Genomic DNA, 19967 nt, shown 5'->3' on the forward strand with positions numbered 1-19967 from the left:
GGGTAGCGAGCTCCGCGGCAGGGTGCGGTGCACAGTCTGGGCCCGACTAGAGGGGGACGCGTCAGGTCGTGGACTCGCAGCTCTAGGGGATGGGATGGAAGTTTGGAAGCACCCAAGAGAGGAATTTCAGAAGGATGACCCCCAACGCTTGCAGGTGCATTTGAAAACCCCGAGCTTAAATATTTACCAGTCTCTCTAGGGGAACTGCTGTTTCACAAGTCTTTGCGCTTGCTTCTGAGTGCCTGTAGTGGGAAATGAGCCAAGCCCAACAATTAAATGGCAGTAGCTTTGGCCACTACTGAGCTGGACTGATTGAAAACATTTTCAGTAACTCACGACTTATGCCTTGAATTACCTGGCCTCATTAAATTAGCCTTAAATGGGGATTAAACAATTTTATGATTACAGACATGCAACCACTCTAAAATTCCTAACTCCCTCTCTCATCCTGGATCTTCAACGTTTCACTGAGACTTTTTCCCCTAAGCAAGTGCTGCTGTGAGTGTTGCATCACGATCGCACACAGGGCACTCTAAATCTGCCACTCGCACTATTATAGCCTCGTTTTTCCCATGGGTTCCCATTGCTTTTTGGTCTGCGTTGAATACAAATGGCCATTCTTTTGTAACCCAGCTTACACTACTGTAGCTGGTGCTCATATTCACCAAAAAGTTTTTAAAACATCAGCACAGGAAAAGGCAGAACAGTCAGGGAATATTTCTGGCAATTTGGGCCGATTCCAAAATACTCAAGTTTAACTCAACTTCAGTTGTGAGGCAAATCCAAATGGCAATTCTACCAGAGTTGTGGCACAGCAAGTGATTTGGGGTTTGGCGCAAAACTCTGGAAGCTCTGTGAACTCTGGCTATCTCCGGTTCTGAGCCACAACATGCTTTTTTTTCTTTGAACTAAACATGCTCGTCTCTTTTTTGCTGGTAGGCAGGAACCACAGCGGCAGGCCCCCTCCATCTCCTACCCCAAACTACCTACCCACCGCTGCTCTCTCCAGCTTCATCATGCCTGACAGTCTCACCACAGCTTTTCTGAGTGGCCCAGCCTGCCTCAACACCGTCAGGAAATCCAGTTTGTACGATTGTGCTTAGATATGGTAAGAAAAAGCCAACACTCTACAAATGTAATGGGTGGTCGTGAAAAGCGGTGTGAGTTTACTGAGCACAACTGGGTACTTAGCCTCATTTCAGAAATGGAGCACAGCTGCCTGAAATTGTTCATCTGATTCCTGCATCTCACCCGCTGTTCTTGATCCAAGTCAGAGCTTCTTGTTGTGGGGACTTGACCCTTAATTTTTCCACACAGTGACATAAATGTCCATGGGAAGTGATTTTATAACAAATTCTAAGCTTGAACTAGAAGGAGAAGGATGAATTAAGGCTAAGGCTAAGACACATAAATCATGTGTCTTCTCTTCCAGGCTTGCCACCCTCTGATTTTAGGAGAGATGAACCAGAGCTCTGTGGTTTCCACTCTCCATTTTTAAAAGAATATTTTCCATTTTCAGCATTGCTATTGTAGGGATAAAATGTGCTAGTTGACCAGAGATGCTTATGCCTTATGGTGATGTAATCCTAAAAAAAAAATCAGTAAGATAATGGACACATCCAACTTGTTACAGCTCCAATTACAAGTTAACTAGGTTAAATGTGCAATTGACAGGGGGCTGAAATTGATTTTAAAAACAATTTGGAACATCATATTGCTGATTAAGGACTATCTCACTGTATTTGAATCCCACGGAAGTTAAAGGCAAACATCTAAAAGCAGCCTAAGGGCTACTGATCACCTGAAATGTGTGAGGATTTATTAGAGCCTGGTGCTGAGTGTTTCTGGCATCTCCCACATCGGGGAACAGCAGGGTAGTTGCAAATGCTGACTGTAAGGGCTGGCAGGTATGAATGGTATGCCTCGGTTTCCACACAACCCTGCACCCTTGGTCTCCTTGCAGCCTTACTGTTGTTAGGGAAATACTAATGTCACTCTGCTTTCTGGCTGAAGCAAGATAAGCTGGAGACCAAAGAGCCTGTGTGGTGAGAACGACTGAGCAGCTTAGTTCTAAACCCATCCTTTGAAAGCTCGCTAGGCCCAACAAACACTCCAGTGCTGCTGAGGTAGGAAAGTCCGATTGGTTCTTCAGTGCATGTAAGGGATAAATAAGAACATGAGTTAATGCCTGGAGACCCCATTTGTTTTCTGATTTTGCCATCCTTTGAACTCATCTGGACATTTCAGTGGTTTAAGAGACCTCTCTAGACTGTTCGCTTCTGAGACTTCCCCTTGCTGTAGTCTCCCTTGGCCCTAATGTGGCTTTTTCGAGAGGTGTGTGAAGAACAGCCAGCAGATATTCTCCTTCCTCTGACAACTCTCTCCTTCCTTTTCTGGAGGGTTTCTCTGCCGAGGTGTTTGGGTGGCTGAGGTGGGCAGTCAGGAGGGGTACAGAGTGGAAGGCAGGAAGTACCTCTGCTCTGTACATGCTATGTGGCATCTACTTCGTAGTGTCTTGCACCTCTTTCATTTGCTAACTCCCTGCACAGTGTTCGGTTTGTAAGATGTTGTGTAATTTCCCCAAGGTATTAACTTCTGCTGCAGCTGAAGCACCCCAGGAATCAGACCGAAAGCCACTTCTGAGTGCAAAAAACCAGACATATGCTCCAGAGATCTTTGCATGATAGGTTGTTTGCTGCGATACTGCTTATGAATTTGACTTTGACAAAGCTAGACTATATACTGTAGATGGCAGAAGGAGATCACAGCATTGCCAGTGGATCAAGCACAGGGTTAGCGCTCAGGAGACCAAGGGTGTGTTCCCAGTTTTGCTGCTGGTCTGCTCCGTGACATACAGAAGTCATGTCACATTGTCACATCTTGGCTTCCCCATCCATACAGTGGAATAATAATGCCTGCTTTGTGAAACACGTAAAAATATACTAATGAAAAGCATTGTATTAGAATAAAGTATTGCTCTCATTGCTTAACTTTGTTTCCTATAGGTAGCATATTTTTTGGTTAATATCCCAATGTTTCAGCTTCCTCTGCTTATATAGAATTTTATAATACCTGTTTGGGGATTTTTTAATTGTTTCTTAGTAGCATGATACTGCTACTGTTTTCTTTATCCTTGTCAGAGTGGTATCCTAAGTTATCCCAACCTCCCCACAATTTGTCTTTCTCATGGTATACAACAATAAATAACTTTGAGAAAAACACATGTCACTATCTCACATTAAGACCTACATAAACAAAATATTTTAATGCTGACAATAAAAGCTTGTTCTTAGATAAGCTAAAAGCTACAGCAGGTTAAATTCAGCCTCAGTTGAAATTGATGTTAACCTACATGTGGGGCTTCCGGGACAGAAGTGTCATAGGAGGAGGAAGGTGAGGGCACACAGCAGCCGCATCTCCTGAATCTCAGAACAAGGGGCAGAGGGAAAAGGGAGTGCTCACAGCATTGCTATGCCACCGGTCTGAATTTCTGGCTACTTTTGCTCGTGGTAACCCCAGAGAAATCAGTGAGCACCTACATCCTTTGTCCTTTCAGTAGATCTTGGATGTAAGCTAAGGGGTAGTTGATACTTGCACTGTCCTGGATCCCACTCAGCACATCTGACCCAGTGTCAGAGTCCAATACTCTCTAATTATCTGCTTTTAGATATTCCACACTTGGGGGGTGTTAATGTTTAATACCAAATTTACTTACCTGAAATTATTTGATGTTCCATGGCATTTTGATTTAGCAGAATGATACAGTATGTAAATCACAAGACAAATACAAATTACACTTAGCAGACTATAGCCATTGCAGTAGATGGCTGACTCACAATACAAACGTGTTTCTCATCGTGGGTTTCTATAATATGCTCACAATAGTGATGGTGGCCATCCTCTGCTGCTGGGAGGTAATACATGGTTTGAAGCCAACTCAGATGTGAGACAAGGAAGGCTATCGTGAGAAGTCTCAGAAGTGAATAGTCTAGAACTATTTCAAAGAAGTTTCTCGTGTGTACACTCCTCATCCTCGTCTGGCTAATGCAGGAAGAGATTTGCGCCCTTACTTGTCTCTTCAGAGGCTTTTTCTGTTGTTGGGGTTCAGTGATCGGTCACTCCGAGGATCTGTGTAAAACATTTCTGTGAACAATTTTCAGAATGCCTCTATTTACGTTGTCTATAATCCATAAATCTTAATTTCCAGCAACTCTTCCTCAACCAGCACCAATTGCCTTATCTGGTAAGAGATTCACTTTCTGAGTAGGTTGGGGGAATTAATCTTCCTTTACAGTTAGGTTCAATGACAACAAGACATCCCTGAGGCTTCCCATTCTCATTTATCCTCTTGCTTGAATTGCAGTGACAGAACTGTTGTCCTTGGTCCACTTTGCTCTCCAGCAAGGTAAGCTTCATGCCACCATAAGGTGGGTGGAATGAGTTCAGCTGGGTTTTTTCCTAATTTGAAGAGGCACAGTCAACTTGAAAATTAGTTCTTTCCAAAGTAAAATTAAGAAAAAGAATTACAGGTACCATATCTGTTCTTGAGATTTCCATATCTTGATTTTGTAATCCAAGTTGTAAGCATTTTGTCCCACCTCTAGCAACATGGAACACTCAAATAAAGTAGGAATTTGGATGAGAAGATGGTGTGATTGAAAAAGCAATCAAAATATATGTCAAAGGCACAAAATACTTAATAGAGAATTCAAACTCCCCTCCTGGCTGCTCTTACTAACATCAGGTGGGTTTTGTAACATTAAATAAATCAAAAACATCCATGGAAAAAAGAACAACTATACGTTTGGCAACCTTCTCCTATTTCACTATATCGATAACCAAGCTGTTGTAGCAAAATTAATCCAAATTCTGCAGCAGTAGTGCTGCACACTAGAATTTCTTTGGCATTTTGTGATATTTTAAAAAAAACAAGATTTCATTAAGTGCAGTAGGGTAAGACAGCGATAACATTCTCTTTCAAACCTGAACATTACTGAAGTACCATTCATGGACAGGCTCACTGAAATCAACAGAAAATCTTCAAAATTGTAAAATTAACCATCTGCATAAAACTTTGAGGGACCTGGAGCGTTTAAAGCTTTGGAGCCAAGCTCTTTCTCAACAGTGTGAATGACACTACTGATATAATGTCTGCTCAGTTAATTGTATTTTGATTTATACTTTGCCACAATTGTAATTGTTACAGGGTAGTTTATATAGAAAATGGAAAAAAAAACCACTCAGAACATTCCTTTGGAGAAAGATGAACATAGGATATTGGGGCAAAAGTATTTTATTTAGCATGAAAGGCAGTTGGCATCTGATTTATGCATGCTACAAAAAGAGACTATCATAATATTTGACAAAGTGGGTGCTCTCTCTGCAAAAATTGATTTTCAAACAACAGGTATCAGAGCTACTGCTTACGCATCTGGAAAGGTAGACAAATGCCTCAGTGTGCACAAGGCTAGACTTCTGGAGTACTTTGCTTCAGCAAATTCATACCCATGGTTACTAAATGAGAGTCCAATTAAAGCCAGAAGATTATCTACAGCTAAGCTGCCACTTTTTACCAAGTGAGAACGAGAGAGAATTTGATAGGTTCTTGTTTTGCTGCCTTTCTCTTTTTCACAGTCCCCAGTTATCTATTTCAGCATCTAACGAGATTTTCCAAATACTACTAATAATGCTGCATTTGATTTATGGTTTTCTCAAATGCATTGTGACACTCCTAGTAAAGATAAAAATTAGCAGTAGAGTGCCAGTGTTGCCATTCACGAAGATATCTTAAAAACCATTTTTGTCCATTTTAGACTCTAATTATATGTGGCTGCCTACAGGAGTTTTTATTGGAAATGCTGATGAAAATCACAATCTTTCATCCTGTTGCAGGAACAAAAAGGTAAGTTATCTCAAAAACTTAATTTAAGTACAGCTCATCTCCAGAAGAAGCAAGAGGCATTTTCTGGAGCTAAGGCATTAAATTACAACTTTCTACTCCTTTTGAAATGCGTGTGTAATATACTCGCTTGCATGAATTTAAAAAATTGCAAGCTCAGCCTACAAATCCTTCTTTTATTTTCGATACTTGTATTTTCATTCAGACAGAGCTTTTTGGAAGACCTTTGTTTTCTCTGAAAAATCCCACTTTCAGTGTGTGAGTCTATCCATAAATGCTAATAAAATATAAAGCTACCAAATGCTGACTTTTCTCCAGTGAAAAACCGAAAACCTCGTATTTCCATAATTCACTACATACTGCAAACACTTCTTTTCATATCCATGCCTGTCTTGAATTTATTTTTTTTTTTTACTCATTGATATCTGATAATATTGACTGGCTGCAGAGCCAGAGAGCTCTGTGAAGTGGATCATTATATTCTTGGAGGTAAGACAGAACAGAATTGGACAGTTTCTTTTAATTGTTTTGTATATGCATCTGCATGTAGAAAAAGCACCCAAGAAAACAAAAAGGAGAATTGTGTCTGGTTAAGTATTTTAAAGAAAGTTACAATTTTTCCTCGTTAAATTTGCTAATAAAAGGAACATTTTCTGCTACCAAATAGCAAATGTTTGTACGTGTGCAACACAACTTTGGATTCTTCTCACTGGTTAATTCTAGGGCTGCCATCCCTTGAATGTAGGAATGGCCCTGTTGCTTACATACGGTAGTTGCTGCTGCTTTGCAGTAAGGAATTTGTTGTCTAAATAAGGGAAAGCAAAATTCTTCAGTTTCTTGTACTGTAAATTGGGTAAGCACATGCAGAGAACTGAGACTTAGAATTCCTCATCTGATAGATACATGTTTTCTTATCAGCCAAAGTAAACCATTGCATACTTTTTCAGACCATGTTCCTCGGTGCTTAATAACGTTTTCCTTGGCACAAGCCAGGAGTATTTGAATTCAGATTTAGTGTGTAAATCTAAACCAAGTAATTTTGAGTTGAAGTTAGACCTGGGTAAGTCTAGACTAGCTCTTTCAGACTGCTCAGCAAAGGTGCTCTGGTTTCTTAGAGGAACTATAAAGGTTCATTTCCTGTATATGAGGACTTGGATGTCAATGGGGAGTATTCCTAGAAGCATGTATAGTTCAGTCTGTGTTCTCTGTGTAGCGATCAGATACTCAAAATTTTGATTGAACATTCTTTGACACTGTACTAGTTTTCTGTCTCTTCAAATTCATGCAGCCGCATACCCTGAGTTTAAGAGAACATTTAGGGTTCGTTTAAATTCCAGATACTTGTACAAAGATTGATGGGAAAAAAATGGCAAAACTCTGTGTTGTGGATTGTTTGCAATGGCTTTGGAGAGAAACTAAACACAGAGCAACTGGAAAATCCCATTTCTAAGTAGTAATTAAAGAAGAAAAAACAGGTGAGAGGAAAAAGAGGTAGAAAGAAGAAGAGGATGCCATGGACAAATAATTTTTTTTTCCACCCAACCTTTATGATAATCTCTGGTATTATGGCTTGCAATATATATACACCTTTCACAAATGACAGAAAAGGTGATGGAGTTTGAAAGGAGGTAGCCTGAGGAAGGTAGGAGAAAGGAGATCACTCTGTTCAAAGGAGTCACTAAAAGAGGAAAGATGAGAAAATAAAATGGAACATAGTGAAGGACTGCAATTTTTTATCCTATGTCCACTGGTGCATGCCAGGGTAAATAAAAAATCTACAACATTGAAACAGCAAGTAGGCATACAAATCCATACTCTATTACAAAAACATAAGGAGGAAGGTATTCATTTGTGGCACAGCCACAGCGTGGAAGGTACCTAGCTGAGAAGACGCAGCTGGCTGCTGAAGTGGATGCCAAACACACTGACTGTTCTAGCTAGTGGAAATAGGCCTTCAGAAGGACCCAAATATTGTTTAACGCCAGTCTGAAAAAAATGAAGCTTTTGGATGATAAGGAGTGGCACAGTTGTAAGCTGCCTCATATTTCTGCTGTGGCTGTGGAAATACTGTGTGGATGAGAGAGCCACTGGTAAAATGGCTTATCCTGAATTCTAGCAGGCTAAATCAAGTCCCTGCCATTCTGTTGTTACCTAACTGAGCTACAAACACATAAATAAGCTCATGCCTATCTTGATGAGTATACCTGTAGCTATGCCTACAATGTTGAAGTCTACCACAAACTTACGCTTGCATCAGTACTAAGTGTAGAAGATATTCTCCAGATGCAAAGCCTTCTTATGCCAAAGCCATTTTTAGGCATTCAGAGGGGACGAGCCCAGGAAATTCTGCCCCTAGAATTAGTGCTGTCTGATGAAATGGAAGAAGGAGTGGACATACGACATACCCACATGCTGTGTCCCCACATTTTTCCCAGTCTTCACTGTGCTGTTTATACTGACACATACACGATTTTTCATATAATCTGGCTGCAGATGCTGACTCAGGAGCAATGCTAGGCAAAAGGACTAGTTGTCTCAAGTCCCTAGAAAATGCAAAATATTCCAAGATACCTGACCATAAATCCCCTCGCTGTTCTGGGCTTCTCTTGTCACTCCTTTTTAAATGTGTGTCTCCTTCATTCTGTGGAAAGATACACAGGTGGAGTAACTGGCTGACTGTACACTGATTGTAAAAACCAAAAACACAGAGGAGCAGTGATTTAGTCTATGGTTTTAATCTAACCTGAAATTAGAGATGTCCTCACTAATGAGACTGCAGCAGAGCCCAGATAGCAGTAACCATCACTTATGAAGCAACAGTAGCCCTCAACAGAAAAAAATAAGATAAGCTTTAGTGGCATGATGGCAAAACCACCTAAACTTTTTTCATATTAATGTTCACATAGTTTATGCCACTGGTGGAGCTAGTTGCTACCATTGACAACGTACCGCTGAGATCAGTATACATACTGATTCTTCTGTACTTGCCAAGACCAATCAGAATTTCACCTGGTACTCACACGCAACTTCTTGACATGGAAAAAGCCTTTATGCCAAGGGACAAAGGTGTGGATAACGAATCGTTATGCATTTCCATTTTGTTTTATTCCTGAGACTGATTCTGGAGTCTGATCCACTCAAAACCTTGAGCTGGTTTCAAAAACACCCTGAAAAGTGTGCATTCAGCATTGATGATGTGCCGAAAAGCACAAGGGCGATGGAAATTCAAGACAACCATGTGCTGAGGGGCAGAGCTTCCAACAGTGCAGTAGATCACCAGGAGGATTCAGTGTCTACGGCGAATGTATTAGTGTGGATGCCACCAGATTTTCACTTGAAGATGAAAACCACTCCAAATCCAAAGAAGCCAAAGGGTGCAGAGGGTGAGGCCACTACTTGAAGGCAAGTGAGAGTTAGAAGATGTTTCCTTTTCTGCTGACAGACTCTCTAACCTTGTCATTGCAATGGCAAATACAGAGAATAATGAAAAGTCAGATGGCCCTGACCCATGTTCTGCTGTTCTTGGAAAGACTAGCCATAAATCTGTTGAACTGGGTACAAATAAAGATAAAAATAATCCACCAGCAAAAATTACTCATGTCAATATGAAAGAAACTAAATATGAAGAGAGTCTGCCTTCCAGGAAGACAGTTTTTGTAAAGAAATAAACCAATCTTCCAATAGAAATGAGCTTTTCCAGAAGAGAAGGGTAGGACAACAGGAGAAGGAAAAATGCCATCACAGAAATGTTTTGGCCAAGATGAATTTGCAAATAATTTAAGCAAAGAGATACTAATTTGTGGCAATAATGAGGTTTCAGTCATGGTGGTCTCAGTTATGAAGACTGTAGAAGGTCAGGCAAATGACTCAAATATAGCTTGTATTGTGCTGAAAACTTGTTACTGAAACACTCTAAGGCCATGGTTTCAGACTCCTGTATGAAAAACTTACATGATATATCAGGCAAGCTCTTGACTAATTCAGATTTTCTTCTTCAGTGAAGCTGATTCTGTTCATCCTAGGCAGTCGTAAGGCTGCAGAAATTGTACAAGCGACATTGAATCATTTTTGTTCTACCTTGATAGTGCAAAAACCTGGAGGAGATAACGCCCAGCATATGCCTCTGTGTAGACAGGTTCAAAAACAGATGCAAAGGCTCAGAATTGAAGTCTGCAGCAACAAGGACTGAAACATTGCCAAACAAAAAAGAAATGACCTGTGCAGATGCAGTGGGTAACCACATCATTAAGCAAGGGTTTACCCTCTGGCATGAAAACCAAAACCGATACATCCAATGCTCAAAATCACAACCAAGAAGGGAGCTGAAACAAGATCACCAAAGAACATGCCCTGGAGTTCAGAAATTTGGGATATAGCCAAAATGTTACCAGATTTATGGGCTTGATTGTGATTGCATTATTGCCTACAGATTGTCATCTAATCTAGCAGAAGAATGCCAACAAGAGAGCGACAGAAAGTGGCAATGCTAGCAAAGCAGGTCCCATTGCCTTTGGGTTGTTGTTACAGGAGTGCCATGATCCTGCCTTCCAAACACTTTCAGAAAGATGTCAGGATCCATCAAAAGAAGCTGAAGAACCAGATTCACAGAGGTCAAATGCTGAAAGGCAGAAGCCTGAAAATGACGTGTCCAGTGATACATTAATGCTAACCTGGAAGTTACTAAACAATAGTAGAAGGGGGGGAGGGGGGACAGGGACAGGACACGACACGACGACATGGTTTGCAAAGTAGAAGGTTAGCCTGGAAATCCAATTGTTGATGAAACAAGACAAAATACTGGCAAAAACACTAAGGGTCATATTGGCCTTTCAGACACCAAACAATCCTGGATATCTGGATATCTGGACTGGCTAAAATGCTTACTGATCAACTCGATCTGAGCAGAGAAGACAGCATCAGCGCACAATTTATTGGCAGCCTGGTGGATACAGCACTAAAGCTGTGTCGTATGATAGTTAAATACAGCAACCCTGAGTCACTTCTGGCAGAGTGAGGGAGCAGAGAGGATGAGTATGCTCTAAGGGCATGGGAACTGCTGACTCCATGGCTGGATCCAGTAAAGGTGCTGTATCAGGACACAGGGTGGTAGTGGTGAATCAGAATCCTTCTGAAAACATGTGTAACAGCTCTGAGCCCTCTTGCAGTGGGTGATTGCCTCTCAGGCAGATGTGCCTGTGGTCTGCTTCTGGGATGGCAATGAGTTCATGAATAAGCAAGGCAGGAATTAGAATGCAATTGGACTTAGTTATATGGTTGGTTCCCCAACCTTGCTGACTTATGGGGAACAAAAATCTTTTTTCTCGAGAAAATCTTTTCTAGACATTTCTCTTTTTAAGCTAGTGCCCTGAGTAGCAATGTGAGCTACTCCTGATCTATTGTCTTGTTACAAAATAGTAAACTAACAAGGACGTACAGAAAAAGATGTACCTTTATCTCAGCACAAAGATGGTGCAAAGTTATCTTATATGCTATATTGCTCACAATTTCAGTGACTCTGATTTTAAAGGGAACAAATACGTTTGCTTTCAACATTTATTATTATAAATAAGATATTGTTATGTAAATTAAGATGTTTACATTCAGAAATGTTCTAATGGCAATGCCATTTAATAAAGAAATATTTGCATTATAAACATTATGAGTTGTTCACAAACATTTTTACCCATGTTACTGAATTGCTGTGGATTCTAAGTATCCAAACAATTCAGAATCCCAAATTACTTTTCACTTTGTATCTATTATATTTCTTTCAACTTGGACAATGAAGAGCAGTCTGAGTTGTGTTTGGAGTCTTCTCCCCTTTACCTAGCAGACAGCAGCTTTTTACCTCTTGTAATCATTTGACAGCCTCTTACAGAATGCAGCCATGGAAGATGTAAGTCTCCAGCATCAGGATGGAAGTAGAGGGCTGAGAATCATCTGCTTCATCGTGCTCACTGACACACCCAGCCATGTGCACATGCACAGTCTCTTCAGTTCCCCTTTAAAACAATTGACATTATCAGTACATCTGGTATATCACTTCTGGTGCATAACACACTTCTGTTGTGTCTCTGGTTTTCTGCAGCTTCAGAAACTATCATCGGTAGCAGTGGAGAAGCGATACAACGTAGGAGAAATTGCACAAGCAATACTGAAATAAAAGAAGGCAAGGCAGTCTGGCGGGGCTGTAGGCAACTCTGTTCAGTTTCCAGTCTTGAACTGGCTGCTTAATAACTCGTGAGCAGGGCCATTGCCTGTCATGTCCTCACCAACAGCATGATACTGGGCCAGCAAAGCACAACCTGCTGATGTCAGCCGAGCACTTAGCAGAGCTCCATCATCTCAGACTCATTTATACACCAGTGACTTGTAGGAGCTCATATTAGTTGTACTACTCCTGCTTGGCAACTGTATGAATTACAAAAGCATGCAAAATAACTGGGGAAATCTGTCTGAAAATATGTTGACCACAAAAACTGCTGTTTACCTGCCTCCTTGAAGAAAATTTTGCACGCTTTTCTTGGCTGCCTCCACCGAGTGGCTATCCTTCCCAAGTACCTTTCTTCAGGCAGAACTTTGCCTCAAGTTTTCACTGTGCTTGAAGTCAAGCCAAGGAGATACTGAGTCATTACCGGGTTTGTTTCTCCTCTGTACACATTGAATGTGATACAGCTTGATTCTCCTTCTGTTTATTAGATAACTTCCCATGGATAAATGAGAAAGTGGGAGCATCCAAGGAAAGGCAAGCTCCTTGCTCTCTGGAACGACTTGGGGTTTGCAGCAAACCAGCCTGTCAGTCATGAACTCTGGCCAGTCCTTGTCTCCCAGCGAGTGCTACAGTTTCAGCATTCCTCATACTTCACTTTTTATCCACTTGAAAGCATTTGCGAGTTTGAGACTGGTGTCTAAACAACCAAGTTTTTTTTTTTCTGTAATGCGTAATCTGTTCTTTAGAAGTCTGCACAGTGACATGAGAAAAATCACAGAGATCTAGGGAGAGCATGTTGTGACACAAATTTAGGGACTGGAGGTTAAGAGTGATTTTATATAATGTGGAAAATGCAGAAAATAGTATATTATTAAAATTTTTAGATAATGCCAATAATAAAATTACCACTGAGGGCATAGAATATGACCCGGAAAAAAATATAACATAAGGAGAGATCACATACAGTATCAGGAAAGACAGAATAATATAATATTTATAATATAATTTATAATATCAGGAAAGACAGAATTTAGAAAAACGCAAGGCAGCTGTAAAAAAAACTGAAATACAAATACACAGTGGAAGGCAGAAGCCAGGAAAACCACACAACAGCACGAAAAGAGTCCCAAGGAGTGACAGTGAAGATCAAGTGAGATGTGTTTTCAATGCACTGTTATACAGAGGCAGAGAATGTATAAGGAAATATGTTAAGGCCTGACTTAACAAAGTACAAGGGTACCATAGTCCTCAGTTGCACACCCCCATAAGATTGCTCCTTGAACAGTAAATCTAGTCCAAGAAACTACTTTAGCAGAAAAATGTTGAAATAATGGAGCAAATTTATGAGAAGAAAATTGATAATGGGCTACAAGATGTCATTTTTTGAATAATTAGATATATCCATGTGGGTTACAATATTTCATGTGAATCGACATATGACATGATGTCTACTTGTGCAAGGGATCTTTAAATATTAAAGCAAGAAGGGAATTTATTTAGAAATGTACTAGAAGGCATAACTAAAATAGCAGAGGTAAAATAAATACCAGTAAGTAATCACCACCCTTCATTAGGATTCATAACTGTGTACTTCGTAGCTGTTCCTGGCCAGTCATTTGCGTTACTTTACTAGTACTTACTTAGCCAGTAGATATACATTAAGGATACAAAGAAGGTCAGTGAATTGAGAACTTGCACATTTCTGTTCCTTGCAGCCTCTTGAATGCATTTTTGCCCAGGTTTGATCATGTTTGCACTAGCATTAAATCTGGAATGACTCTGTTGAGTTCAGTAAACAAACTGACCGTCTTCTGCACCCTAAAGGGATCCTGCGACAGAACTAGGACCATAGTGGGCAGACAGCATGAGTCTTGGGTGACCCAGGCTGCACCTTCTCAGATGGCTCAGCTCCCTGCATGGGCAGATTTTGCCAATTCAGTATTTCTCAGCAAGAAACCAGCATGGCTCATGCCAGTAGTCATGCTGTATTTTCCACCACTAAAAGCCCTCAGAGAGGATCCCGCACAATTAACTCAGTAAATTATTTTGTCCAACACAGCTTCTCTATGCTTACTCTGGTGAAGCCCAACATCAGACCCTTTCCATGTGTTCGTAAGATACAGTGATAGAAAGAAAAAGTGTCAGATAACAAAATTCCTTTCACAGTGAACAGGAAAAGTTTCATGGAGAAAAGCACTCTGCACAGCTGGAGGACCACACAGATCAACCTCATTTGCCACAGTATAGCGATGATCTCATTTCGGTGCATGCTGTAGTTAAAACAGGGAGGTCTAATTAGAGCTTGCTTTGGATGGAGAAATAATATCAAGAGCAGGGTGAAGTGGAAGGATTGGTTTACTCGGTGGCTATCATCTTAACTGAGCTAGAAGACAGACTTCTCAGACTGTAGGTTAGTTCTTTTGGAAACATTACTTTCGGTTTCCTTCGAAATGGACAAGTAAGAGCTGTCAAGAGCCTGTGGGAACATCACAAAGCGAGTACTGGAGGCAAAGGGAACCAAGCTAATTTTTATATCTGGTAACGGGACATCTAACTCCTGCATGTAAGTGCAAATAGGTTCACTATGGGAGTCCATAGATCTCACACAGAGCAAACACAGACTTTCTTATTGCTGCCATCAGCTGATGTAAGGTCTTTTCATGAAGTTGTACTGTGCTTGGGCTTGTGCTTATAGCTGGAGCTGTCGAGTGTGCCACTGACAGAATGGAAAACTTTGTGTTAAAGAAAACATCTAAAACAAAATTATTGCTCCTGGACTCTAAGGAAATAAAAGTCTATGAAATTAGTATGTTGTTTTTCTCTATAACTTGGTAAAAAGGTGCTGCCAACGGTACACTGATGTGGCATAGTATTTCTTTCATCTCTATCTATCCACAGTTTAAAGTTTCTTGCATAAGCAAGGGTCTGGAGTTTGAATCGATTGCTCTTATCAGGTGGAAACAGAATTTTCCTCAATGGCTTTAGATCTCCTTGTGAACAGACAGGTAGGGAACACAACTGGTAGCCAAGGCAGGTAAAAGAGAATATGTCTAATCATTTGCAAGAATTTAAAAACTAAGAGATTGTCAATGTCTGCATTTGTGGATTTTTTTACCAGTTCTTCATGCTGCTTTCTATGATTTATCTCATCACCTGAATTCTTCCCCACCTACTTGCCTAACTTTTTCTTCCAGCTAATCTCAGAAATTTTGAATATCCAGTATTGGTACAATTCTGTATCCATAGAAGCCAGTAAGAGGAATTTTAATCTTTACTGATGTCAGTGAATCAAGACTTTGCTCAGCGTGCCTTACTACACATAAATTGGGGAGGGGTGGAATGGTGCCTGTTGCCTTACTCGCTCTGTTGGAAAACAGCATATAGCCAGATCGTCATCAAGCCGTATCCATAGATGGTGGTAAGTTTAATTTTGCATTGTAAAATAGCATGAATTTCTAAACACTTCCAGCTGATTTTTCAATGGAGGTATAAATCAGCTGGTAGACTGTTACTGTGAGTGCTGGGGGATTTATTTGTGTGCCTCAGTTGCAGCAGCAGCAAACCTGAATTTGAAAGTCCCAGCTGAGCTCCATCCATTACAGTGGTGCTTTAAACACATCTATCTAATTCGCTGTCCTCAATCAGCCAGAAGACTCCTTTGTAACATAAATGATTTCCAGGTTTTGCTTTCCCACTGAGGATATTATTTCAGATTATATTTCCCCAAGTATGTTAGCATGTATTTTCCGAGTTGAATCCTGCTTTATTTTCGGCCCACATTTCAAATGCCTGTGTGTTATTTCTCTGTCATCTTTCATGTGCAGTTCGTCATCTCATATGTATATTTTCTTAAACTTTAGTTTGTATATAAATGGATTTAAAACATTACTGCACACTTTCGCAAGTTTAGCATGTTCTTGGCTAACACTCCTTTCTGTTTGTAGGCACAGAATCAAAGATAAATTTACGGGAGACCTGAAGAGGTTTCCTGGTCTATTCCCCTGCTCCACCATAGCATCAGCACTACCTAAATTGTTCCTAGCAAACATTTGCCTGGTGTCTGCTTAAAAGTCTCCAAAATTAAAAATTCCATGATTTCTCTAGGCAAAGTGTTCTGTCCTATTCTATTAACCAGCCTTACCAATAGAAAAAGTGTCACAATGTTGAGTTTAAATTTCAGGGGAAAGACTTGCGATGGTTGAATAATCACCACTTTGATCCTTCATCTTAACCAGTTTTCATTCCCTTGTCTTCTTTCAGGTTGATCTGAAATCCATGCCCCCTTAAAGATATGCTTCTGAGTAATTTTTATTGAGGATGAAAGAAAGGAATATTACCCGTTCATTAACAGTCTCGTTATTACTTTTTTGTTTGTTTGTTTTCCAGGTTTAGCTTGAAAGTGGTCCATAACAAAAGAGGATTTCAGAAGAGATCTCAAGGAAACGCTTTGACTTGCCATTTTAAAAAGTTTAACAGCACAGCAACTACAATAGCTAATAGCCACGCGAAGACATCTTAGGAAACATTTTACACAAAAGACACAGTGAGAGCAGATTCTAAGAAATCTCAGTTGTATTTGGCAGTGGTTGTAGGTGAATTCTTGGATTTTTATTTTAAAGCAGCAGTTCACTGCTGGTAAAGGGAGTCAGCCTGACAGGCACAGTGACTTCAGCCTGCAGCCCTCTGGACCAAATACCTTTCGGAAAATAGAATGGGGTTCACATTCATCCAACTGTTCCTCCAGACCCCTCGGTGGGGGGCACACGTGGACTGATAAATTAATTACTATTGCCTTCATGCCCTTTCCTTCCTGATCTTCTGAACCCAGACCACTATGAAGAATGAAAAATATTTAGTGTCTGCAGCCATTGGTCACTGAGCACGTTACTGCAACCATCTTTCCGCTTAATGTGACTCAGTGAATAGCCATTGGTTGGTAACAACTTCTGGTAACTATGGGCCTCAATTGGATCTCATCCAGTCTCTCACAGACCAATTCAACGCTCAGAGAGACAGAGAAATCTTTCCACCGACTTTAAAAAGCTTGGGCCGTCTCCATAGACTTCACCTTCTATCACAATATTCTGAGCCACTTAGCTGCTACTTGTAACCTTTTAGAGTCTATCACTTAGCCACAAGTAAAGGTAAAGACTTCCTCTAAAAATGCCTGAAAATGATATTTTTATTTTATCTTAATCCATAAATACTTCACACTGGTGTGTTGCTGAAGATGGTCAGGCCCCAGGCATGCCAGAAGGTTTTAGCAGGATTACATTAGCACAGGTCAAAGATGAGCCCTGGAGGACTAATAAATGCTGGCATAACGGTGTGCTGGGGATATAGTTGTGTTGGGTTTTTAAAGAGAGATTCTACTGCCTTTAACCAAGTGTCTTACCGGTTCAGATTACTAAATGCTTATTAAGGAGTTCACAAACAGGGAACCAGGGCTGGCAGAGAGCCAGTGAAGGGCAGGATGGTATTAGCACTAGTTCTCTAACTGAGGTCAAGGAAAAGCTTTGCTTAGCCTGTTCACCCCTTGCTCTGTTTGAGCCACTTCCAAATCTCTCTCTGGACAGTGGGAAACTGCATGCATCAGCTGATCTCAGAATGACCAGGGTCTGCCTGTGTTCAGTTGCTCTTCTACTATTTGTTTACTCCTTTTTCTCACTTTCTTCTTTTCATGCCATTCTTTCTCCCTATCTTTTCTGCTCCTTCACATTCTTTCACCCGTATCTCTTTTCACTCTCGTCTGCCCTCTTCCAGCAATCAATTTGGTTGTTTGTTATAATCTATTTATTTACATGTTATTATTTCCATTGCAGTAGTAGCAACGGGCCTGAAATAAGACTAAGTTCTCATTGTACAGTTTAAATGTCTAGCAAGAGACAGTCCCCACCCTGAAGAGTTTATGCTATGAGTGGGCAAGAAAAGAGAAGCAAAATTACTTTCCCAAGGTCTTACAGCAGGTCAGTGGCAGAGCAGAAATTAGTGTTGATGTCTCTCAGCTTGGTCTCCTGAGTCTCATCCTAGTCCCTGTCTATTATATCTGTTATTTTTCTTCCTCTTTTTGTGTGTGAAAGTATATATTTTGTTCCTGGCAGTCTTGATCATTTGTCCATGCAGAACAAACCTGGCAATTAGTAGGCAGAGTTTTTGCCTTATTATTGCATGGTGTTGTCTTCCCACACCTTTTCGCAGAACTTTGTCCCCAAAGTTGAGGCATCTCCTGGGATTTGCATATAAAAGTGCTATGCTGTGTCTGCTTTTGCTCCAAAGCCTTGGTAGCCTTGGTGCACTGTATGAGCAAACCTGAGCCTATTCTCAAAGCCAAACTTGTTCACTGCTTTTTGAGCATGCTTTATAAGCTTTTAGCACTCTCTGGAGGAAGATAGTCTAAATGTTTTCTGCTCCTCAAGGTGTATCTAGCTCCTTTATGTAAGGCATATGACACAGGGATAAGGAGGAACAACACAACCTATGTTATTTACATACCTTGACTTCAGCTTACTTAACCACAGAGTAGACACTCTGAGCCCTTGTTACAACCAGTGTTGTAAACAGAAAGTCACTGAGCCTGGCCTGCTTAACCCTGCTTCTCACCTCACAATGCCAGCTATACCACCAGCCATTCCTCCACTGACTATAGTAACAGGGAAAACTCGGGAATTAACACATTTCTAGACTAAATTGCTTCAGAGCTGTCTTTCCCTTCGAGAACGAGGGATGAAATTATGTTCTTAACCTCTTTCACCTTGCCTTTGCCACCTTTGCCACCTCAGCTTTTGGTGGAAGCTCTGCAGGCATACTTCCAAGAGCTCGTGTGTAAAATAACCAGGGAGGTCCATGCAAAAAAGCACCTTTACAAGACTAATCCTGAGAAATTTTCCCCTTTCCCTCCTCCTTTCTCCTAAATATTCTCCTCACTGGATCTAAACATAGGGTATTATCACTTCAACAGTCACCAGGTAAAAAAAAAGTCTGTATTTTCAGTCACTTGAACAAGTGCTTGTTTAAATGGTCCTTTTCCAGCCCTGTGGAGAAAAAGCTGAATTTGTAATCAGTAACTTTGTCAAAGTCAGTCTGGGCCGTATTAGCATCTAAGCAAGCAAAACAAAGAAAAACCCCAAACCCAGCACACAAGCTTATTTGAGTGGCAAACAGAAGGCATAAAATTAAGAAAGAATCTCCATGGATGGTTTCCTCTCCACAGAAAATTCTGAGCTTGGAGACATTTTGACAAGCCAAATGCTGGGGTTTATGATTATAGGTGCTGCTGTCAGTAGATTTATTTTGTGGGTCTCTTCAGAGATTATCTCCAGTTCCGTGGTTTTGTGTTCTGATGCAGGGCGCGTTTTGTATTTCGATTGCGTATGTGTTGGAGATATTCATTAGGCTTTCAGAAGGATATTCCATAGCTGTAAGCCTTTTAAATCACATACAATGTGTTTCTTATTTCCCTATGGCATTCTGCTTGCATCTGCTTGGTATGTGGAACGTCCAGGCCAGCCACATTTCAGTGGACCGTTTGTCTCCCAGTGATGGAGCACGTGGCTGATAATACAGGGACATGTAAGCATTCATGGTGCTTTTCTTTTGAAAGCACGTGCCTAGTGTTTAACACAGTCAATACTTTTAGGGACAAAAACAAGACAGAATTGTCTTCTGTACCCAAGAAGAAGGGAAAATATTGGAGCATTTGTGCTTGCGGAAACTTCGCATTTAAGGTTCATAGAAAATAGACTTGAAATTCCTCCTCCTAAGGCAACGATGAGGATTCACAAAGAATGTTGATTATGTTTGCTAGTTTGTTTGTGAGCGAAAACCCTGGATCTGTCTCAGCGGCTACAGAATCAGTGC

At 40.7% G+C, this 19967-nt stretch overlaps 1 protein-coding gene across 1 annotated transcript; it reads left to right on the forward strand.

The window, feature by feature from the left end:
• The first annotated feature begins 9116 nt into the window (after positions 1-9116).
• Positions 9117-12143, forward strand: LOC104157652 (A-kinase anchor protein 4-like). The gene is given in 10 exon segments (XM_009695070.1): positions 9117-9203; positions 9313-9454; positions 9600-9791; positions 9794-9886; positions 9889-9944; positions 9985-10220; positions 10733-10909; positions 10978-11042; positions 11045-11097; positions 11988-12143. Coding segments are annotated over 10 exon segments (1257 nt in total).
• The last annotated feature ends 7824 nt before the right edge of the window (positions 12144-19967 follow it).

Source organism: Cariama cristata, unplaced genomic scaffold (assembly GCF_000690535.1).
Source record: "Cariama cristata isolate BGI_N322 unplaced genomic scaffold, ASM69053v1 scaffold7942, whole genome shotgun sequence".
Taxonomy (NCBI): domain Eukaryota; kingdom Metazoa; phylum Chordata; class Aves; order Cariamiformes; family Cariamidae; genus Cariama; species Cariama cristata.